This window comes from Carassius gibelio, chromosome B5, assembly GCF_023724105.1.
Source record: "Carassius gibelio isolate Cgi1373 ecotype wild population from Czech Republic chromosome B5, carGib1.2-hapl.c, whole genome shotgun sequence".
Lineage (NCBI taxonomy): Eukaryota > Metazoa > Chordata > Actinopteri > Cypriniformes > Cyprinidae > Carassius > Carassius gibelio.
Genome location: NC_068400.1, coordinates 30,568,571 through 30,593,664, shown reverse-complemented (window position 1 = coordinate 30,593,664; position 25,094 = coordinate 30,568,571). Strand labels below are relative to the sequence as shown.

General features: G+C 36.9%; 1 protein-coding gene across 1 annotated transcript in view; it reads left to right on the top strand.

Annotated features, from left to right (window-relative positions):
• Positions 1-25,094, top strand: part of LOC127957301 (cilia- and flagella-associated protein 299-like) — a 46,939-nt gene that overhangs the window by 20,436 nt on the left and 1,409 nt on the right. The window contains exons 4-5 of the mRNA XM_052555762.1: positions 16,961-17,103; positions 21,770-21,899. Coding sequence (XP_052411722.1) covers positions 16,961-17,103; positions 21,770-21,899 — 273 coding nt within the window. The remainder of the gene's footprint in view (positions 1-16,960; positions 17,104-21,769; positions 21,900-25,094) is intronic.

Genomic DNA, 25,094 nt, shown 5'->3' with positions numbered 1-25,094 from the left:
GCACCTGGAAAGCTTTGGCATTATTTACTATGGGTAAGAAGTTGAGTTTTTTTTTTATCAAATCCAGGTCACACCTGTGCTGGATGCCTGAGGAGCTCCATTGTTGGGTGGTACACATTTGAAACTGAAGGTGCTCTAACCCCTAACCCCGCCCCACCCTACTGCTTTTTGTTTTTGCTCTTACCCCAGTGGTACAATGATGTCAGCATTCATGCCCTCTTCAATTTCAAAGCCAGTGGACTTGATTTGTGTACTATTCATTCTCTAGAGTTTGAATTTCATGATGGAATTCATTCATCCAAGTGCATCGTGGGTGGTTCTGAGAACAGTATCTGCAACCTCGGTCATATTGTTGCCATTGTGTGAACATGTTTTTGAGGTGATATGTGAATAAACAGTCACATAATAAATTAATGGGTGGTGGTTGGTGGTTTTCTCCCTCATGCATTTATTTATGCAGAAGAAATGTTGCACATGCTAGTCAAACCACAGTTGCCAAGTAAGTCGTAAAGATGAAATTCTTTATATGTTCAGGTTTATTATCAGTCATGGTTACTGGCAGGTCTGAAAATACTGTTGAAGATGCTCACAAAATGCTTACATTTCACTCTAAGGTGTCTGTAATGTGGAAATAAAAACCTGTGTGGGTTTCAAATTTATATTTACAAATTTAAATTGATTGCAGTATTATAATTCTTATTTTAAATGTAGTTTGTTGACACTTCCTATGGTGTGACATACTGGATTCTACATGATTTAAACATGTTACAGTATTTTATTATCTTTTTTGAGAGACTACGTAAAATATTTATATTTCCATATATTTATCATTCCACAGGACCATTTAAATTGAGCTAGAAAGGGCACATTGGAACAAAATAAATGAATCTTTAACTCCACAAACTAAAAAGCAGTTATATCTTCAGTGCACTTTATTGGAGTTGAACAGATTTTGTTGTCTCAAGCAAACATTGCTTGCATTACCCAGGTCTGTTTATAAAATAGACGTTCTCCTGCTGATTATTATTAAAAACCTGAGTGAACCTCTTTTTTGCGTTTTTCTTATACAAAGCAAGTTCTTGTTTTTTGTCCCCAGACCTAGCAAGTTGTGTATTGATAAGTTCATGTATAGAATATACTGTGGTCAGCCATGCAGTTCAAAGATCACATTAAGAAGCATAGAAATGAGTGAATTTCCCAGCCATATACCATTACAGTGAGAGTGTGTGTCCCGGCCAGTCATCCCTTTGTCCTTGTCATGGCCAGTAAAATAACAATAGCATGTTGGTTTCAAAGCACTTGACCAAAGGTGGAGGTCCCTTAGAAAACAGTCATGCAGAGCTATCATGTGACCTCCCCTTGAAAGCCCCACAAAGACTTTCAAAGGGTTGAGGTTTGGGGTATCTGACCCCACTAAGTTTGGACTCATTCATAGAATAGACAAAGAAGTCTCTTTGTAAAAATGAATTTAGATATGCTTTGTATTTTGTTAAGGGTCCTTCATTTTGTGAATTGACACATTATTTTTACACACCATTATACTCTGAATAGCTAATACGATTAATATCTGGACTTGTGTTTAATCTATAGAGAAGAGATCAAGGTATGTTGCCAAAATACAAATGGCATGATGTTTTTCCTGCTAACATGGCTGGAAGAATCCATCTTAAATGGTTTCCTGTTGCCTGCCTCTCTAATGAACAGCTGCAAGGGCTTGACCATCTTCTCAAATATGTGCGGGAAGATTTTTAGAGGAGATGAAATTGGATACACTTAATCTAATTTCTCAAGTCTCTGGGTTTTGTTCGTCTGCTTTATGGATTCTCCATAAAGACTCAAGGTTGTAGACTGTAATAAATGTTGAATAACAATGCGGAGGAGTTTTTGCTTAACACATTTAGTGTCTTGGCTTGGATAAAAATGCATGTTTCTATACAGATTCAGTGAAAGTTCACCCAAAAATAATGCACGTTTATAAAATGTTCCTAAAACAACATTGGACCCCACTGACTTTCCTTGTACTGAGTTTTTTTTCTTTTTCATACAGCTTTGGACCAACATGAGGGTGAGTAAACCATCATTTTTGGGTGAAATATTCCTTTAACATAATTTCTCTGGTTCTACTTAACCGGTTTAAATGAATTGTGGTATCTTGCTGTTTTACTGTGATTTCTAACATATAACAGCTTGATTTGATACTTCCGCCATAAATCAGAAGACACCTTAAGTGTTTAGAAGCATAATGGGATACTCATGCTATACTCAAAAGTTCACGTTCTCTCCTTGCACTTGTTTATCAGCCGCAGCAATGGAATTCTGTCTAGTCCACTTTCCGACATCGTGATGTTGTTATTCCTGATACTCCTATCCACCGACATCATTTTTCAGCATGACACATGACATGTGCTCTCTTACTTGTAAGGAACCAGTTAACCTCTTTGCGCTGAAGGGTTCTTGGCTCTTCTTTCTGAGGAATGTACACCTGCTCCATCAAGGCCTTCTTTTTCCTTTCCGAAGCTTTATAACCTATGCTGTAGAGTGCTCACGTCAAGAATGAGCTCAACATAAGCTGGACATTGTTTCAGCAGCTGAAGATGTCTAAGCAATAAACACATTATAGATGATGTGTGGAATTACTTGGGTGAGAATACTTGTCCTGTAGCGATCAATTATTTCATCTTGAGAACTTTAAGCGTTCAAGCACATCCCAGTGACTGCAGACGTGTGGCCGGGGTTTTGCATGGACCTCTGTTGTTGGTAATGGCTGCCCATCCAACTGGGAAATGTAATTATGCTCGAGAAGGCTCACAAGCTCACAAAGCACATTCTTTGGAATCCTTTTTGTTTTTTCAATACATAATGCTTGAATGTGTATTATTCCACCTGAGCAAATACTGCACACCATTTCACCCACAAAGCCCTCTCATTCTCTCTCTTTCTCGCTCTCCTTCTCTAACCATATGCTAATGTTATTACATCTTTGCCTTTTTTTGACAAGCTCGAGGAATTCCATCTTTGCAGAGATTTTTCCTTAAGAGGTATTAGGAACAATGTGCGACAGCCTCCCAATGAATCATTGGCATTGTACATGTGCGCACCAATGAATTTGGTTTATTGTAACACTTGCTGTTTCAAAACACTTGGCGAGCCAAATTCTTCCCATATTTTCATTTTGTTGTACTATATAATAGCAGGTGCACAGATGGATTGCCTTCTTGGCTTGAAAAAGAGTTGTTACACCTGCCAGAATACTGAAGGGTATTAAATGCACATATTTAACCTAATACTTGGTGTGGAACATGGAATTTGGATACATTAAAATTCATCAGCCAGATCTTCACATATGTAAGTAAGTTATATTGTAGCCATGAAAATGCTTATATATTAGTATATGCTTATATTAATTATGTATTATCTAAAATGTAATGACCATGAGTAATGTTTTGTACATGTGCATAGAGGATGTTCTGGGGAAATGTGTTTTGTCTTTGCCACAATAGTGATTAGAATTGATATAGTAGTCGAAAGAACGACACAAAACTACATGAGGGTAGTAAATTATAAAAAATTTACATTTTAGTGGACTATTCCTTTAATTACATTTACTTATTGTAATTTTTTCCCTCTAATAATATTTTGAGGTTCATCCGTCATTCACAAACCTATGGTGCTATGCAAGTCTTTCTTAGCTCCTATATCCCCCAGAGCGAAAATGTCATCATTGCCCTCTTGAATTTCACCTATCAACTTCCTACTTCCAGCCGCCATCTGGCAATGTTGATATCGCCATGCATTCCATGTCTTTGCTCCCTGACAAACCCAAATCTGTTCATCATCTTCAGACAGCGGAAGACCTGTAATCTTTTGCAGGAGACTGACAGGCGTGCTAAAATAAACATATTCTGACCGCCGTCACTCTGTGGTGCTCATTCAGCAGGGGTGACACTGCTGTGTGCATAAGATACTAGATTCCCTTTTCCCCCCTTACACTGTCAAAATACTTATTGTAGTTTATTCAGCATTTCTAATTGAAAACACTGAGAAAAACACCATATTAGACTGATTTGATTAAATAGGTACAGCTTTATAGCTAAAAGTAGGATCTACATACTTACAGCTCAGTATTTTGTCCAGTAGTGTTGAATATTTTGTTTTGCCACGGATGTATTTGACATTGGTTCAGAAAGTGCAGAGAAAACACTGAACTTTCCTCTACATAATGCATCTGAACAACTGCTTTTAGGTCTCATGGGCAAACTTGAGGGAGATTCTTACTAAATTTATCAGGCCAGTGCAAACAGTGTAATATTTGTACACCTATTTCCACTGGGAGTATGAAAAAAGGACTGCTGGACTTTAATCAGAATCTTAAAACAGCCGGGCCTTTGATAAGAGCTTTCCATGAACATTTATCTTCCTTCTCTAAAGGGTGTAATGGCATCCACTTTGATCCTGCCCTGGAAACATGATGTTTGAGTGCTGCTGTAGATAACAGTGGTCAGCTTATGTTTTGAGAGTTAAAATGTCTTCTCTTTTTTTTTTTTTGGTAATTTTCTTGGATAGCCTACAGCATCCCATTCATTTTACAGCTTCTTGTCATAATCGTCTTGACCCCCCTGGCTAAAATGGTACAGGGAAACGGTAGAGTCCTGCAAAGTGGTGGGGGAATAATATTTGTCTTGGAGAAGCTTCCAGCGATGAGGCCAACAACAGCAAAATGTCTCCTGACAGGTGTCATGGATGAGAGTTCTTAGAATAACACAGTTGCAAAGTTTGCACCAGCGTAGGAAGAGGGAAACTTGAGAGTTTACCATGCAAACGGCTCAAATCCTGCTAACTTGGACATAAATTACATGAGGATAATTTGACACGTGTCTCAAGCATTTAAAACTGAAAAGCCATTTTACGCACTATTATCTAAATTAGACAATGCACATCAGAGGTATACATGATTTTGCTTCTGTATTTTTTCAGCATTATATATATGCTTAAAAGGTGTTTATGAAGACATTGAATGTCTGTTTGCATTTTGTTAGACAAGACTTGATTAGCTGTGACTTCCTGTTTAGCACATGATGAGCTTAAGAAAGATTGTTATGTTTACATGGGAGCAGTTCATGATCCTTGGGAAGGAAACTCACATAAGGGTGCTACGGAGCATGTTTTCTTTGCCTTGTCATGTACAGCTGCTACTTATTCAGACTGACTCCAGTGCAGCATCAGGGCAGACTTAACTAAAAAAAAAAAAAAATTGCAAAGGGCAGTTCATGTTAATGGGTTGTAAAATAGCTTTCTGATTACAGTCGTTCCAGGGTTACAGTCATTCAGTCCTCAGAGGTTGCAGGTGTGATTTGTTTAGCTTTTTTTTTCTGTGATGCAACACATTTTGGGAATCTGTTTTGGTCTGCTCAAACAGTGGGTTGTAGAAAAAGGAAAACTGGTGTGTGTGTGTGTGAGTGCATGTGTGTGTGTGTCTTTTTCAGATACATATCATATATATAATTGCTATGGGATATTGTTACTCATTTGTGTTCCAGGATTGTGTTCTGGCAGCTACTTCATCTAGTATTTAAATATGAGTCTCTGAATAAATTTGAAGCCAACAACTAAATAACCAGAGGCTAAACATTATGTCTTAAGTAGAACCAGAAAGCCCATCACTTTATTTTGAGCATAGTCAGCTGCAGCCATCAGCCCAGTATGCTTTGATGCTTTTAGCAGCCATTATGAAAGAGATGAATATGTTGAACAATGATATCAGCACACCTTGTACTTAGAATACAAAGGAAAACTTGTTTGGCAGCACCACATCACAGAAGGCAAAAATAAATCGGAAATAACTAATATAATTTTACATCACACCTGCTCGTTCAAAAGCCGTTTTCAGTGAATTTGATCACCTAGTCATTCTGATTTCACTGAAACATAATGTATACGTCTTTTCTAGATGTGACAAACAAAAACTAATGGAGGTTGTTTATGATACCAATCAACAGGAAAACACTTCAGGATTCTTAGACACACTCAAGAATGTTCCTGCGCTGTGTTAGTAGAGAGGACATTTCATAGATAACAATTTACATTTGTTTGGTAATTTACAGTCACCGAGCAATATACAAAACTTTTACTTCATCATTTAATTTTTACTCAAAATGTGGAGAAAATGTCGAACATGTAGCAAATAAAAAATACCTAGGCTAGTGGATTGTATATTTATTGTGTATCCTTTCAACAAATCAGTGTGAATTAAAATGATATTGTAAATCTTTTAAAGAAATATGCAATTGTAAACTACTCGGAATAGCATATTGCATACATGTGCATTATAAACGTATTGGTCTTAATACAGTTAAGTCCAATATTACTTTGTAAATCATGAGTTTAGACTCCGTAGTCTGTCCTTTTGTGTGGGTGGTGGTGGTAAAGCTAAGCTGTGGTTGTGGTTGTGGCTGAGGTTTATCCTGATTTACCCATTAGTCACAGCACTAATAAAGTTATTCATGTCTTCAACACAATTCTTACAAACTCTTATTCTGCCATATGGCTGATTTTCATCATTGTGACTTATATATTATTCAATTGAAATTTATTTTCACTCTAAGGACGAAGCCAAGTTGAATGAAGTAATGGATTCAGTCTTAAATATAGGGCAAACTTGTCTTCCTTCTTAGGCCTATCATGCTTTTCAAAGGTCTAATCATAACCTTGTTTCTCTACTGTTTATTTTTGTCTTCCTAACCTTTAATTACCAAGCTAAGAATCAATCTTTAACAGGTCTTTCATTTGTTAAATTGTTTTTGACCACTGAAATTATTATCTGTATTTAGCCTCCAATAAAATGTTACCACATTTGCAAGCAATTATCCAGACAAATAAGATTTTTTTGCTCTCCTTTGATTTTTCTTTAAGACACTTGCAGATGGTATAGGATTTAGATTGTTTCAGTTCAGTAAATAATTAATCAAATTAGAATTGTCTAATTAAAATAATTAGCATTTACGCTTGGTCACGTGAGTCATGTCAGTTTTGAAACTTAAAGCATAATACAACCAAGGACTACCTTTATCCCTGCAGTCCCTTTTTAGGTTCTCAAATATAATCTATAATCTTTTTCTAAATTTCTTATTTTTATTTAGAAAAACAATTATTCATTTTGTAATTTGTAGAAATTGAAATTTATATCAAATTTCCATATCTGTGGGATAGTGACTATGTCTGCTGTTAATTACACTTTATCTATTGAACTTTGTAACTTTGTCTTAAAGAAAATTTAATTTTTTTGTGTATTAACTCTTAACTTTTACTTACTCTAAGACTACTGCTAAATATGTACCATCTGCAAACACATCTTTTCAAAGCATGGATTTGAACCAAGGGTTTATGTGCAGACTGTTTCACTCAAGTAGAAATGGGAATTAGTCATCAAGAGCCCTGCCAGCCTCACACTGTTATGCCACTTGCTCTGTCACACCAAGTAAATATAAATAGCACCACTAACCACATGCAGTCCGGTGAAAGTAACCCTATGCTTAACTGAATGCTTTGGAATTTTATGGAAAACTGTAAAGGTGTTTGCAGGTGTGTGGCACACTCAAGAGAATCGCCTTTTAGAGTGTGATAAAAAAAAAAAATCATGCATTAATAAACGTTTCTTTTTTCAGTACTAGTAAATAATAATCTTTGCTTTCTCTAACTGTTGGTATAGTCTGTGTGTCTTTATTTAAGAATGCCTTATGTACATAAATAATATGTAACGGGTAACAATTAATTAATCTAAACCAGAGATTTAGGAGATCTAGGCTTTAGGAAAATAAATCTGTCTAATGAAGGCAGAAGCATATTCTAACTAAAATAAAATTCTGTATACAAAATTGTGTCAGTTTGACAGAGTGGAGCTCTATAGAAAATAAGGAAGCCTGTAGCAGTGAAAACATCCCTGAGGTAACAGTGTTTTAGACCTAGTAGCAGGAGTGCTCATTTGAGCTTCAAACAGTTGTATTAGCTGTTGTAAAAAATTAAATGAGGGATTAATATAACTTGAAATGAGAATTTCGGGAGAATTTCGAGTATTTAAAGCTTTGTGCCCAGCACATAGTGTGATGTATTTATTTTACACAGATTATCAGCTTTTTCTTGTTCAGGGCATGGGTTGCAAAGTGACAAACTTTGCAAAGAAACAAAGTTTCCCTTGTTATTTATTATTTTAAAATATTAAATAAGTTATTTTTTTATTTTCCTAATTCACAATGTATGTATAGTGCCACAAACAATCAATAATTAAATAAATGTTTTCAATACAAATACAGGCACAAGTCAAGCTGCGATACCAAACAGGAGCACAGGGAGACGCCAAAGACCACTAAACCTCCTGCCTTGACCTGACTGTACCACAGTATATGATCCATTCAGAATCACTAATCACCTCTGACCACCGCATAATCTAAAACACCTTCAGCCAGCATCTGTATTTTAAGCCAAAAAAAGAAAGAAATAACAACACTTACAGTTAGATAATGATAAAATAAAATAATAAACAAGAATGTGTTTTATGAGGGGAATATATGTTTGTTTTTTTCTAAACCTTGTTAAGATCACAATGATATAAACATTTTTGGGTGGAAATTACACATTACACTCCACCCAGTGCTTTGAAGCCATGCATCATTTGTTCTGCATGCACCAACAAATCTTTCTTTCTTTCTTTCTTGCTTTCTTTCTTTCTTTCTTTCTTTCTTTCTTTTTCTTTCTTTCTTTCTTTCTTTCTTTCTTTCGCCCCATGTAAGGCATCTACTAATATCTTTGCTCATTAGAGCCTAAGTCTCTTTCTGTCACTGCTTGTGACAAAAGTTGAGCTAAAAAAAAATTTGAACATTAATTGTGACCAGTTTGTGGTATGTGGTTCTGCTTAATTATATCCCAGCACAGATAATGAAAAATCATTTCCATATAGTTTATCTGTGGCTATAGTCTGCGATTACGGTAATCACACAGGGCTTAAACCATGCCATAGCTTGTAATAATCTTTGCTTGCAGCTAAATTACTTGACCACTCTGAATGGAGTCCTAGCATTCCCCAAATGAATCCCCAGGCCCAAATGGGCAGATGAAAAGCATTCCTTAACCTCTAACAGTACAGTAAATATCACAACACCCAACCTCATTTCGTCACTATTGTGTAATTTACGGTCAAGAACATCAAAGATGTCTTTAACCACATTGAGAGAAGAAAAAAAGAAAACTTGTGTGTGGCTTATTTTCAAACCAGTTTGACCACTGCAGAAATGACTTCACACTGTCAGTAAATGAAGGCAGATAGTTAAATGGATAAAATGTTACTAAGCTTTTTTATTTTAACATTTTATATTACATTCTTTTAATACATTTATTAGACTTTTTAGATTTACAGTACAGTATTTAACTAATATTTTCTTCAGTTTGTTGGAATGGGCTCTGTTTTTCTAATCAAAATGCATAGTTAGGGCTGATGAAATATAAAGTAATGTTTTCTTAAACAGCCATTATTTCCTTTTCCTCTTCAACTTTGCTATGACTGAATATCTCTTAAAAACAATTAAAACACTCCAGAGGGATGTTCCAAGCAGCCGTGCAGTTTGTTAAAATCTGAGATTTACTGGAATATGTTAAACACTTTGCACAGTGCTATGATGAAAAGCAAAGCATTTTCCAAGAAAAAGAAGAAAGGAAAATAATTACTTCTCAAGGGTTTTTGACAAGAGGCAGAGCGGACAACACCCTACTACCCCCTCACAGTTTTTTTTTTCCTTCTCACCCTCTCTTCCTCTCTCTTTCCTAGGAAAAAATGCTGCCTGCACCTGTGTGGGCTCTTTTTAACACCTCCTGTGGCATTTGGTAATCGCTCTTCCCTCTGATCAAAGTGTCCAAGAAATGTCGTGAGCAGAGATATTAGATCTCACCTGAGGTAAAGAAGAGTTTTATTTTTTCAGAATAGCTGAGAATAATGCACAGCTGTTATAATAGACAGTTGAAGGGGAGAACACTGTGATGATGAGGAGCTTCTGCCCTGTCCCTGCTGAAATGTTGTCTGTGTCGGGACTGTAGGTGTGGCATTTTATGTAAACAGTCAAATGCAGAAAAAAAAAAAAACATGTAAACGAACCTTCATGAGTCTGTAGTCTGCAAGGCAGAAGACCGTCCTGTGCAAGGCAGGAATGTTATCATGGTGCATTTGGGACTGGCCCTCCTAATTACAGGAGGGTAAGTTTGGTTAGGCCAGAGGCACTTTGTAATTACTATGATTGCAATGCTTTAGACATAAGTCTATCCTGGCCTGCAGTTCCTTTTGAAGAATGAGGACCAGAAAAGACTATATTAAATGTGTACCTTTTCTTGTTAAATCAGACATAGGCAGAGCAGTTATGAATTTAATGACTGCTGAATAGTGGTGATTGACAGTTGACCCCATAAGGACATTGTGTATGTATCAGTGTCTTTTGGAATGCAGTAAATGCATAACCATTTGATAATTTGATTTTACAGCGAGAAATACATATTTGATATTAATTCATTAAAACTTTTTAGTGTGCTATTAAACAGCTATGATTAGCCTGTTAAATATGAAATTAGTAGAAGTCATCTGATGATAAGCAAACTATCAACTGTCAGCATGTCCTGACTTCAGAATTGTCTGGTCCAGGTTTTATCTGGCATCATCTGCATGCCTGCATGCCATTGGTCAAGTAAATGCAATGCCTGCAAGCTATTGGTTAAAATACTATTCAGTCATTGCCTTTAGCAAAAAAAAGGGAAAACAGAGCCAAAACCCAGACACTTTTGACAATTTAGATAAAATACGACATATGTCAACATGAACTGTTATTGCAAGGTTGCAAAGCATGCAGTTCATAATTGCTTTCTAATTGTTTCTTTCTAGATCGTAACCTCATCAGTAACACTTTACAAAAGGTTCTCATTAGATTATTATTTAATGATATTTGTTAATATTATTAATTTAATTTTAATATCTTTTTTCATTGTTAGTTCATTTAGTTCAGGCCTATTAGATAACATAATAAAATAGTACAGTACGCTAAGATTAATAAATGCTTTAAATCCTTTTTTTAGTTCATGGTTAGTTCATGTTAACCAATGTGGTTATCTAATGTTATCAAATGGAACCTTAGTGTTAAGTGTTACCACTTTATCTTATGTCCAGCTAGGACAGGTAATCCTAAAGTCTGAAAATCTATAAATTTAAATTACATCCAACACCACATTATATGAGCTTCATTTTTTGTTCTGCTCTCAGTTTAACACATCCTCCTTAAATAACAGGAAGGGAGTGCATTCGAAAATAAAGTTGTTTGTGGCCAGCTTTTATGTCCAACCGAAGAATTCAGCAAACTGAATTTTTTAACACCAAGTTCCTGCTACATTCAGAGAGGGGACGCATGGCAGCTGTGAATGTGGTTTCAACCCGAGAACATTAAGGTTTAGTAACGTGACTCATTTATCATTCTACTCCATTCATAGAAATCTTGAGGTCGATTGCGTCAGACTTTCCTCCCAGTTCTTTGACTCAACACTAGTGAAAACCTTGTAATATTGTACCAAGTTAAAATCATAGCAACGGCCCTGCAGATGTCTGAGACAAAAAGATTAGGTTTTAACTCATCGTTAAACACAGCTACTGTTTGCATACCCTTGTTTAACAAAAGTGATTTGTTAAGTAAATGTTCAACAAAGGTCTGGTTACCTAGCTGCAATCCACAGGAATACAGAGTCCAGAATATACCATCATCCTCTGGAAAATCAAAGGGAAGGTTTAATGAAAACAAGCCAGATTCATAAAACCTTCCCATCTTGACAAATCCCAGGACTACTGCTGGTCATGTGCACCCTGAACCAGCAAGGACAGCATACTAATAGGTTGTGATCTTGCTGTTAATCTCCTTTACAAATCCCTGGCATAACATCTGATTGATCTAAATGGGGAAAGGGGTGTTTTTATTGCAGGAAACAAAAAAGAATTCCCTTGAAAATGAACTGTGTAGTGTGCTCGCTCAGATGGCTCTGCATGCCCTGCAGAAGAATATATGGAAGAGCGATTAAGTTTGTTTTCCAATTTTGTCATTGTGAAATACACCTATTTTTATGAAACCATGGAAATTATGATGTTTCCGAGTTTTTCATGCAGTGAATGTATGAGCTTAGGAGGTTGTCAAGATTTGAGGTTTAGCATTTTTGCATGTGTTTGGTCAACTCTGGTTCACCTCTGCTTTGCTTCACTTCATGCGCTTGTGCAGGTGGCATGCTTCAATAATAAAGACAAGCTTTACAAACAGTATTGTTTTCCTCTGTAGCCAAAGAGAATTCTTCATTAGTTTAAGAAAGGGATTTGGGTTTAGAAAAAAGGAAGCCTGATTTTCAACACCTTCTTAAATAAAAGGTGTGTTATGTTAAACATTGTGATTGAGGGAGCTTTTGTAAGCCCATTGAAAGTTCTTCACACTCAAAAAACAAAAGAGCAGAATCTAAGTAGTCCATGACCTTTGATATTTTTTTCCCGTCTGTGTTTTTTACTACCCCACAATGTGTAAGAAACGTAAAATGTTATGATTTAGGAAAAGGAAAGTGTCCGATAAAATTGATGAGCACTTGATCCAAAAATGTCAATCTTTGGAAACACTTCTCACAGGTTCACATATATGAAGCTCTGAGTCCCTAAGGGCAGTGCTGCTTTGCACATGTTTCAGATAAACTTACATTTTCCCAAAAGTAACATGGAAGCCAAAAGAATGTGGAAAATGGCTGTAGTGGTAGCAGCACTGCTGGGGATGGGGAAAGCTGTCTGCATGGAATCACATTGGTGTAGGAAATCTCAAAAGAGACCTAAACTCAACTGATTTGTGTGCTGCCACTTTTGTTGACCCTGTGGTGCTAGTTTTTTGAAGCTATAATTCTCAACATAATTTAGCTGTGCCCATAATTTAAGTCACTTTTCCCTAGACAGTATACACTGACTCTCCTCATCAATATAGACCTCTGAACTTAACATTCAAACAGACTTTACTCAGTCTGGAACATTTTCCACCTGTTGCACAGGCATTTGGTTTTTGAAAGCTGTGCTTCTTGCAATTTATGCATGGTTTCTTTCTTTAAAAATTAATGAGCATGCATATTTTTCAGAATGTTTAATCCTTGAATCCAAGTAAAATTGACCATACAGTTATAAAGTTTGTGTGGTGCTTTGAAAATAGCTGATTCATTTTTAATGGCCAGCAGCTAAGAAAAGATGCTTTTTGCCTCCATAATTGTGTAGTTACAGCGTTTACCAGCAGGGGCGGTCTTAACCATGCTCCTAACCAGCCAAAAGCCACCTATTAAGTGGTTTGGTCTCTACTTTTTAGCTTTCTGCCCAACTGATTGCTCGCTTGGCTTCCTCCACCCTTGGCAGCGTCCACAGTTGTCAAGCCCCATCTCAGCCCTCAGAGTGGAGCACCAGCTCTTTTCAGGGTGTTTTGTAGATGGCCAGAGGACACCTGCCCAGGCTCTGTTTATTTTCTTGCACAAACACCCAAGCAATGTGTTTATGATTGGAAAAGCCGAGCACATGAGTAAACATTTGCTTAAATCTCATCTCCCCTTCGACCTCTGCATAAACAACCCCTTTTTGTCCTTTTTTTTTTTTTTTTGACGTACATTCTTTTCTACTCACAACCACATATCTAGACACAATCCTATGTCTGTGTTTGCCAAAAAGTCCTGTCACAATTCCACCACCTGCTTTAAATTCACTGTCCCACGGTAACTTTTGATTACTTTCTTTTCTTTCCTTCTCTCAGTTTCTTCTTGCGAATAAATAACAAACTATTTTTAAAACTCAGAAATTCGCAAAGTAAATCCAGATTTGAATGTCCAGCTGCCAAAACGAGCAACCAGTCTTTCGGTATGGTTAAGTTGTACATTTTTGTTCCTCGTGCCAGGACATCTGTCTTCTGACACACCCTGTCATTATAAGAAAAAGGAAGCAGCATCTTTTGATTATTTTCATTCGTATTGCATACATTTCCACCGAAACTCTGTAAGTCTGTCAGAGACATTAAAAAAGACGTTAAAGACTGCCAAATTGATTCATTAATTTTTTGTAGCCACTCTGTGGCCTTGTCCTGTCTTGGGATTTTTAAACCAATTTCAATGCACACTGATTGTCATTTATAGGCTGACCAGGTTTGACATGATTATGAAAAAAAATAAAATAATTAAAACCCCTAAACACTTCAGTGGTTCAAGAAGCACTATTAAACACATTAAACATTTTTACTGCTTCTGTGGTCCAAAGTTTCATTATGTTTAAATTTAAATCACTCGTACAGAATTACAGCCTTCTTTTCATGCAGGCTAAGAAAATTCCTCAAGAAACATTTATATATACACTCACACACACACACGGATGTTCCCACAGTATTATATTTTATAATTTGTTTTATAATATATTTATTTAATTTTAATATTTCCCTATATATATATATATATATATAATATATATATATATTTGGTTGGGTAGTTATGCGAGTTCAGAGGTGGTGTAATATCTATGTTCTGACTGAAAAGAAAAAATGTGTATCACGTTGCCCACTTAGAGGTTTTTTGTTTGAAGTACTGTGACCCTGTAGAGCACTTCCAGGACCTCTTAGTTTTCTAAAGGCCAAATGCGATTCTGGCTGATCCCAACAGAAGCAGAACACCTCAGCACATCTGGACACACCGCTGCATCTATTACACAAGCCCCACTATGTGAAGTCACGTCCAAGGCAAATAAGCAACCCCCCCCCCCCCCCCCCCCCAAAAAAAGAACACCTAAAGGGGGACAAGGGTAAGGCTGCCAAAAAAAAAAAAGGACCCCGACCCCAAGCATTCCTCTCATCCTGGTCATGTTTTCATTACCCCGACAAATTTACACAGTTGTTAGTGATGGCCTGGGATTCCTCCAAAGCACAGCCCACCAATAATAAACAGATGCCAGCTGACACCCTCAGACACCTGCAAGCCTCCCTGACAGTGCAGGATTGTTCCCAGGCGGAGAGCAACAAGAGGCCCTGCTTTCCTCTCAAAGTGTTATCCATTCAAGAGGGTGCCACCTTGAGAGAAATGCGTCATTGGTAAATCCTACCAGAGGAAACATGCTCATGAACCTGTCAGACCGGTGATAAAAGAGTGTTTTCTCTTCTTTCATTGTCACAGTGCCCAAGAGTGGGTTTGTGAAAACAGATGCAACTCATTTTTTCATTTTTTCTTTTTTGATGTACTGCAAAATTTTAAGTTAGACTACTAAATTAATATTAAGAAATGCACCAACATTATAAAAAATTTGTAAAGATTATTATTTTCATTAAAATCTACATTCCTGCAGTAATGTTCAAAAGTTTGTGATCAGTAAGATGGTCAGTAAGGTTTTTTATATATATATATATATATATATATATATATATATATATATTTTTTTTTTTTTTTTTTTTTTTTTTTTTTAAGAAATTAATAGTTTTATACAGCTAGGATGCATTTCACCGTTTTCACAAAAATATTAAGCAGCACAGCTTTTTTCAATGTTGATGAATTTTGCTTGAAAACATTGAATAAAATGATTTCTGAATGATCATGTGACACTGATGACTGGAGTAATGGCTACAGAAAATTAAGCCTGTCTTTCACATGAATAAGATACTCAAATATATAAAATAAAAATATTTTCAAATCAATAAGATAAAAACACGTATTTTAAATTGTAATAATGTTTCACAATATTATTGTTTTTACTGTATTTTACATCAAATAAATGCATCCTTTGTGACACATAAGATTTTTCTGATTGTTTACTATTTTGTCTAAGTAAATAAAATAAAAAGTGAAAGCTAAAATAATTTTTTTTGCAAAAAAGAAAAAGAAAAATCTAATATCAGAAATAGGCATGGTACCAAAACATTGTGAATCCCTATTAATGTAAAGAGGCAAAGACCAGATTGTAGTTTTGTGTTGTTTCGGCGAAGTAGACTTTTACAAATAGTTTGTAATATCAGTACAGTTCATTTGTTACTGACATAGTCTGTAAGTGATGTTTTCTCGTAAGAGGCCATTTCCTTATCAGATACCGTAAAAGAGGTAACTTCTTAAAGGTACAACACCTGTTCTCTCTGACTACAGGAAACTGATGGAAACAGTCAGTTCCACAGATCTGTTTTTATCATTTGGCCTGTGGACTTATGAGGGCGAGAGGAAACCTTTCTGCCATTGTATGACTGTGGGCTAGAGGGTTTTGATTCCTCTTCTGCAATCGAAAGAAGATCTCCACTCCTTGCTCTGCCCACTGTAATCCCCCACCTTTGCCTGATGATTTCTTTTCAAGACTGACGGGGGAGCGCAAAAGCCACAGATAAGGTAGTTGGATCAACCCCTGGCCAGCTGTGAACCAGATAGCATCTGTTTAAAGCATCTAAAGGAGGGCCGTTCCTTTTCAAGTCTGCAGTGCTAGTTATCTCACTTTTATCCTGCACATGTAAGGGAAATCCACAGATGGCCAGGGAAGTGATATCATTTACTATGCTATCAAAAAGGATGATTTCACACAAGAAGTGTGACTCTTGTCTCTCGCTGTCTCTTAGAGGTAAACAGACAAGCCAAAACAAAGATCCTCTTCACAGCAGATGTGGTTGGAAGATATTCTTTCATCACTAGCATCCAGACAAAACAACTGCTGACTGAACTCCGAAATGTGCAGAGTCCAGGTCTTCCATTCTAAAAGAGACTCTTTTAAAAAAAAAAATCTGATTCATGGTATGGACTGTTACACAATTTCATTAAAGGTGCATTTGTAACAGAATCTTACATATTGCAATGATTTATCTCTCTCTTTGGTCTAGTTTGTCATTATAGGATACTGCACTCCAGATTATTTATACAGCATGTCCTCCTGTTTTCCTTGCAGTCCATCATTTTCATAAGGGACCGAAATTCTCACGGACAGGAAATATCTGGGTATATAGACTACTCCCACCGACTAAAATCTGAAGACTTTGAACCATATTTCAGCGGAAAGAAAAAGCTCATGCCAAAACCAACTGACTTAAGGTAAGCCTATATATATTATGACCCATCCATGATGATTTCCGGTTACTATTGTTTTAGTAGCTGTGCTACTGAACATCTCAAAGTTCGATGTTCTCAGATTAATGTGCATGCATCCTTTGATCCCTGAAGGATTTTTATTTCTAAAAAGGATATCTTCTGCAAAATATCAATGTGCAAGTAATAAAGTGAAAGCAAAACAGATTTCCTGTTTATAATGGAGGAAGAGGAAGTATCTTTTTGCCCTGGGCAGTGCATTAAATGGGAGTGTGTATGTTATGAATGATGCCTTTTTCATCCTCTAATATTAATATTAGTCAAATAGTGATCCTCTGTAAACCAAGTTAGGGAGTCATAGCCATCCAAAAAGAAAGCATCACTAATCTTCATAAAGATTTCCTTTAAGAGCAGTTTGTTTGAGATTCAATTGAGATTAATAAAAGCAAGCATCTGAAATATATTATAAGATGAATATACAATATTTAAAAATCGGTCAGTGACATTTTTTATGCAAAAAGAATATGCTTATTCAACAAAGATGCATCACAATGACAGTCATTTTTGTAACACTTATAATGTTACAAAAAATGTCTGTTTCAAATAAATGCAGTTTTTTAAACTTTCTGTTGATCAACGAATCTTGACAGAAGAACACTTAAGCAGAAAGCATTAGGTAGCACTACAATTTATAACTGATAAAAATAAAGAAACGTTATTTTGTAATCAAATCAACATATTAGAATGATTTCTGAAGGATCGTGTGATACTGAACACTGTAAAAAAGAGTAATGGCTGATGAAAACTGATAATAATAATATTGTAAAATGTATTTTCACTTCTAATACAATTCACAATAGTGCTGTTTTTTTATTACTGTACTTTTATCAAACATAAAACACCTTAAATATAAACATAAAACATATTTCAAAAACATCTAACCCCAAACTTTTGAATGACATAATGTAGATGTGCATATATTTATGAATAAAAAAATATGATGAAACCCAAATAAATATTGTAAAATAAACAATATGCAAACACAGTAAAACACTGAGTGGGTTTTTAAGACCTTTAAAGCTGGTATATCCAGTATGCAAGTATATCCAGGCATGTTTGTGTTTGTATATCCACCTCTTAACTGTCACAGCACATGATCTAATCAGGGTAAGTAATGGAAGTACACTACAGCATAAGCATTCTCATTTCCTGTTACTCTCAGCCCCATCTCTCTTCCTCTCCCTATCCCCCCCCACCCCATCTCTCTCTCTGTTCTCGCTTTCCTCCACCATACTTCTCACGGGAACAATAACAAGCAGTGCTTGTGGTTGCCACTAAGATGGAGCAGATGTTGTGTTCTTCCTGTACAGATGCATGAATCCACACTACAGCTGACAGACTTTGACTGCCTCACCACAAAGATAAAAAGTACAAAAATCATGGCCACCAGCTGAGGACAATCACCAAACCTTTAGTAATATAGAAGGAAAGTCATAGCTAGATGGAAAGGTGGATATTTAGATCATTTACCCTCTTTATAGAAGACTGGTTTCTTTGGTTATATTGACTCAAAGCAGCACCTCTCAGTAATTCTAGGTTACCAGCCAGACTATTCTCTTTCTCCTTGATCCATAGAGTTACAGCTGGTGGCTTTTTAAAACACTCTTAAAACTCTCCATCAGGCTTTAGTTTGGTAACCATGGAGCACTGAAGTACACAAACATCTTTTTCTCTGTCAGTGTTGTGTAGTGTAATGGTAAAGATGCAGTCCTGTTATTAACGCCACAATAATTGTTTCCACAAAGCCCAGGTCTTTCACACATTGGTAAGTTAGTTTGGGTCGGGTGCCATTCAGCTGCGCTATGAATATTAAGAATTTCATGTTACCAGGTGACGTCTCTGCAGGGACAGAAGGGACCAAAAGTGGCAAGGAATGTGTTCAATCTACATGTGTTGCTGCACTCATGCGTTTTCAATCAAAAAACGAATAGACCAAATGCTCAGAAAGCCCAGCTTTCTTCGAGCTTCCTCTGACTTGAAACTTTTTCAAGGCTTTGGAGCCTTTTTCTGCCCATCTTTTCATGTTCTCTGTTAAAATATCTCACATCTGTCCTGTTTCTACGACCAAAAGTAAGTGGTTCACCATTGCATAAAAGTGGTCAACCCAAAAATGCTAATTGCTATATGGCGTTTCAGTATAAATAGACACAGAAAATGCTGTCAAACCTTATTTTAAAAAGGAGGAAGTGAATATGCATCCTACATGCATCCTTTTACATTTTGTATATGTTATAAACCATATGGAGAGAAGAAAAGTGAAGACTTTCTATTTGTTTTGTGAAGATGCATCTATATAGAAAGTTTGATCCAAAGGCAAACATAGCGAGAGCTAAACTTGTCATTTCATGCAGCACTGTATTTCTCCACAGAATCAGGGTCTGCCATGTTTACCGTGATGGCACTCACTCCGATGGCAACCAAAGGAAGTCTTTCCTGTGATGTAAAATGGCAAGCTCAGACCCTGTGAGAACGTTTAATTCAGACCATTACTTTTTGTTTAGATCTTATTATCCAGTCTTTTCATTTCAAGCTTTCTTTTGTTTGCTTTGGTGACCAGCACCATGGTTTCTGGTCACCTTGACAGGAAATACTGGAGCGGACAGGGAAGTGTGAGGTGTCTTTCCATCATGCATTCGCTATCTTACACACAGAGCCATATGTAATAAATTATGATAAACTGGAGTTCTTTCAAGATGGTACAGCCACAGGATGGGCCTGCAGAGCACTGAAAAAAAATAGACTTAAATCACTTTTTTTAGATTTACTTACATTTGGTGTGTAAAGAAGAGCTGATCAAGAGCAACTATCCTCAGGTGTTTTAGGACTTGTAATTTGTTTAAATACTTGACACCACAATGACATTAATTCATGATTTAGTTAACAGACATATTAGTTATTTATTAGATAGTTCTATGTCTTAGTGTCCAAATGTCCAAGTGTCTTTATACTGCACCAGGGATTGCTACTGAACCAAATGCTACATAGCTAGAAATCAACTGATTGAGAATCATATCCCAAAAGGCAATGATTTATATCCTTGAGGTTAAGGTCATAACTTCTTATAAACAGCATCTGTAAAATGTTTTAGTAGCACTGCAGCAGTGCAAAATGTAAAAAGCTTTGGCTGACATCCACAGTGTTATCATAACAGAGAATGAAATGCTCTTGCATCCATATGCCTCTCCCTTGGACTTATAAAGAGCCTCTCCCCAAAGTCCAGCTTTGTTCTTGGACCACAAACTACTGCTTGGGGAAAGCTGAGGTCCATTTGAGCAACCCTTGCTGCCTCAGAGTGTGACATTTGGAATTGGTGTTTCTGCAAAGCAGCTGTCTTCCAGCAGTTAAGCTTGTGATGAGAACCACTAACACGGTCCAGATAGTCTCTTTTTTTCATTATTGCTCATTGCGTGCGTTAATTACATTTAGATCTATTCCCACTGCCATTTTGAGTGGCCTGCTGGGTCTCAATCTTTACATTGATCAGTGCAGACAGAGGAATTTTTTGGTTGTAGCTGTGAGAAAGTGTTTTTTCCCTTTAGCCTGGAATGTCTGGAAAGCTTTGTAGAAGCTCATGTGTGAACATAGATTTTTGAATCTATTCTTGAACATATTCAAATAACTTTTCTAGAGTCTTTGTGTTCAGTTGGAGGAAAACTGATTTGTAAGTGAAACTTCTGTCCAACAAGCATGTCAACGGCTAAAACAGTAAAGTACCCTTCAAGAATTCACATGAAATATGTAAGCATGTATACTGAAACAAAAAAAAAACAAAAAACGGGTAATTTTCTGCCAGGACATTATCTGTAATGTTTATGGACATTACCTTTAACCTCTAAAACAACACAATGCATAATTGTGTAATTCAGGTAAAACATCTGTGAGAAATCAATGCAAAGTACAAAGTACATTATGCCCTATTTTGTGACAAAATATACAAATCTTAAACATGTTTGACATTTACAGTACACAGTGTTTTAGTCCTAAAAAGTAAAACCCTGCATTTCTGGTACTTTCTAACACCGACAAATCCTGATGTCTTGTAATTTGTGCTTAATATGTTTAATATAAAATATATCTTCAATATATTTCCCCATTAGATTTACTCTCTACAGCTAAAAAGAATGGTGCTTTGCTTCCTTTATTTTAATTGAATACATTCTCCAGCAATTGAAGTAGTTTTCAGTCATTTTCCAAAGGTGTTTCAGAAAGCAACCCTCACTTGTAATTTTGTGGATGTCAAGAGCACAATTGTTCTCTTGTCTTCCACTTCAATAGTGGAATAGAACTAGAATAGAGAAAAAAAATGATTGGCACTTATTCTAAAACATCGAACAGACTGATTTCCTTATACAACTTAACACCTGGCTTTCCAAGCGCACCTTTTATCAAAATGGGAACAAATGTGTTATTTCATCTTTTTGTGAAAAGCACACTAGACACATCCTGACATTTTGTCAGGTGAAAAAAACTTTTAACTTTAGTTTATATACTACACTACATTTCACTAAAGCCATTCATCCATACTGTAGAGTTTTTCTGTCAACACCTTAAAAGCATGCATTTTATTATCTTTAGACCATTATAAACTTATTAACCCTAACTTTATCTTCAGCTTCTACAACTGGGGAACACAGGTGGCCAAACATAATGCCAGCACAAACTATGAGGTAATCACAGAAAATCCAAGCGGCCTGCTCTTCAAGTGCAAGAACGACAGGAAAATCTTGAATGTTGACCCAGAGGTGAGCATGTTTGATCTAAACAGACACTGGTAAACAGAAAGTGCTGACCTCTCTCAACTCTCATTTAACATCCATGAGTAAATGAACACCTGAACTATGTTAAGCTGAATATTTGCTTAATAAATAACTCAAGAAAGAAATGCGATTTACAACGGAACACAGTGTCATCTCCTATACTACTCCTTTTTCGATGCAGTGCCTAATCAGTTGATTATGGCAGATAATCATGCAGAAATGTTGATGCATTTTCAAGTCTTTTTGAAACCCTTCTGTCGTGATAATAATTATAATAAATCAGTACATTTATAAAGCACTTTTCTAGGCACTAAATATTGTAGAAATTTAATTTTCTGTAAAATTGCTGTGCAATGATTTGTATGGTAAAAAGCACTATTAAAAATAAACTTAAACTGAATTGATCTCAAAGTGCTTTTTGAGCGGGGATCTCCTCATCCACCACCAGTGTGTGCCAGAATGCCAACCACACACCAGCTTATTGGTGGAGAGGAGACAGAGTGATTAAACCAATCAACAGATATGGTGATGGTTAGAAGGCCATGATGGTCAGAGGCCAATGGGCAAATTTGGCCAGGATGCCAAGCAAGGCTGGACTGGGACAAAAAAAATCGGCCATGGCATTTTTTGGTTCAGGCAGGCCACCACTCAGGGCTGGATTGGTAATCAGGCATATCGGCATTTTCCCAGTAGTCCGAAGCACCTAAGGGGCTGACAGAATGTTTTTTGGGGACAGCCAGCAGCCAGTGGCCCATTGATTTGTCTCCTGTATTGATAACATAAACCACCCAATCACAATGTGCTATGGAAGGGGCGATTAAGTATTTTGCTCCACCTATATAAATATCACTGCACCCCAACTTCTTCCTCATCAGCTTTCCTCACATTTTCACAGCAGCTTTATCAAGAACAGTCTTGCTCTGTGGTGAGTGATGTGGCAAAAGAGCCAGGCAGGAGGACTCGCAGTGGAGGAAGGCATCTAACCTATCCTGCCCACACTGCCAAAAGCACCAAAAGTTAGTTAAATGACCATGGTGTTGGAGTGTCTGACTGGCCAGCAAACTCACTAGACCTTAAGGTATTGTCAAGAGGAAAATGAGAAACAAGAGACCAAAAAAATGCAGATGAGCTGAAGGCCACTGTCAAAAATACCTGCTTCCATACAACCTCAGCAGTGCCACAAACTGATCACCTCCATGCCATGCCAAATTGAGGTAGTTATTAAAGCAAAAGGAGCCCCTACCAAGTATTGAGTACATGTAAAGTAAATGAATATACTTTCCAGAAGGCCAACAATCAAACATCACTAAAAAACATCACTTTTTTTTTTTTTATTGGTCTTACGAAGTATTCTAGTTTGTTGAGAGATAGTGAATTGATGGGTTTTTGGTAAATGTGAGCCAAAATCATCACAGATAAAAGAACCAAAGACTTACACTACTTCAGTCGGTGTGCATTGAATTTATTTAATACACAAGTTTCACAATTTGAGTTGAATTACTGAAATAAATGAACTTTACATTTAGCTGATGCTTTTATCCAAAGCGACTTACAATTTCTATATATATATGTCAGAGATCACATGCCTCTGGAGCAACTAGGGGTTAGGACACATTGGTCGACTCACAGTAGATTTGAACTCAGGTCTCTCGCACCAAAGGCATGTGACTTCTCCACTGCACTAACACCAGCCCTTTTTCCACGATATTCTAATTTATTGAGATGCACCTATAGTTTTATTCGCATTGACCCATGGAGACCTCTATGAACACACTTGATTTGACTTGGCCAAAAATCGCGAAGGACAAATTTATGTTTTAAAAACTGTATGATGGTCCTCGGTAGTGTTGTTTTTGGTGGCCTGTTTTAATTTTAGTTTTAGTCTAGTCTTTGTGAGAAGCTGTCATTTTAGTTTTTATTCGTTTTAGTCACGTTCATACTCTTTTTAAGTCTAGTCAAGTTTGAGTCAACTAAAAGTCTGAGCATTTTAGTCTCATTTTAGTCAGAATTATCCATTACTATTTTCGTCTAGTTTTAGTCAACGAAAACTGATGACATTTAGTCTAGTTTTAGTCAGTGAATATTGTATTTTAGTAATGCAATTCTATTTAACCCAGTCAAAATAGTATAAGTACCTAGTAGTATAGATGAAACCAAAATGTTATTTTAGTCAAATCCATTTCAAACAAGTTTATCTTATTATATTATTGTTACCTTATAGACTCAAGAATATATCCATTCCAGACACGGAAGACGCTCTGATTTGAATATATTTATTTTACCAACCAAACATAGTACACACATCAGTCCCTTTCTCTGTATCAGGCGTAACTTTGTTTGTTGTCGTTGACGATGTTAGTTGACGATGATATTTCGTCTTAATTTTCATTGACGAATTTTCATTGACGAAAGCAACACTAGTCCTCTGCAAAAAAAAAAAAACATTTTGTCGGCCCCTTAGGTGCCTCAGCCCACCAAGAAAATGCCCGGTATGCCTGATTACCAATCCAGCCCTGATGCCAAGGTCACACCTCTACTCTTTTCGAAAGGACATCCTGGGATTTTTAATGACCACAGAGAGTCAGGACCTTGGTTTCCCATCTTATCCGAAGGACAGTGCTTGATGACAGTATAGTGACCCTATCACTATATCTGGGCGCTGGGGCCCACTCAAACCACAAGGTGAGCACCCCCTGCTGGCCTAGCTAGCACCTCTTCCAGCATCAACCTAGTTTTCCCAGGAGGTCCCCCATCCAGGTACTGAGCAGGCTCAACCCTGCTTAGCTTCAGCTACAGGAATATATGGCTGCCGGCTGGTACCAAATGACTTCTTTGTAAAGTGGACAGATAGTGTTGCACCTGGGTAGCATTTTTGTTCCAATCTCTGGAAATATCCATCAGAGTGGGTTAGAAGGAACCGCGAAATTCAGTCCTGGAACCTGTGCCACTGTTTTTTTGCCTGTGTGCCCAGGAGCTATGAGTGCATGCTATTTTGGAAAAGAGGCAACGCTGCAGACTGGCCTCTTTGAACACAAACTCACCCAGGCTGCCTCGTTGAGGGCGAGATGGCAGAGGCGAGTATTGCCTGTGGTCGAGCACACCCCGACCAGGCCGGCTATTAAAAACGAGGGGAGGCTAAGGAACCCAGACACTGAAACCGCCAGTGCACCCAGAATCCAA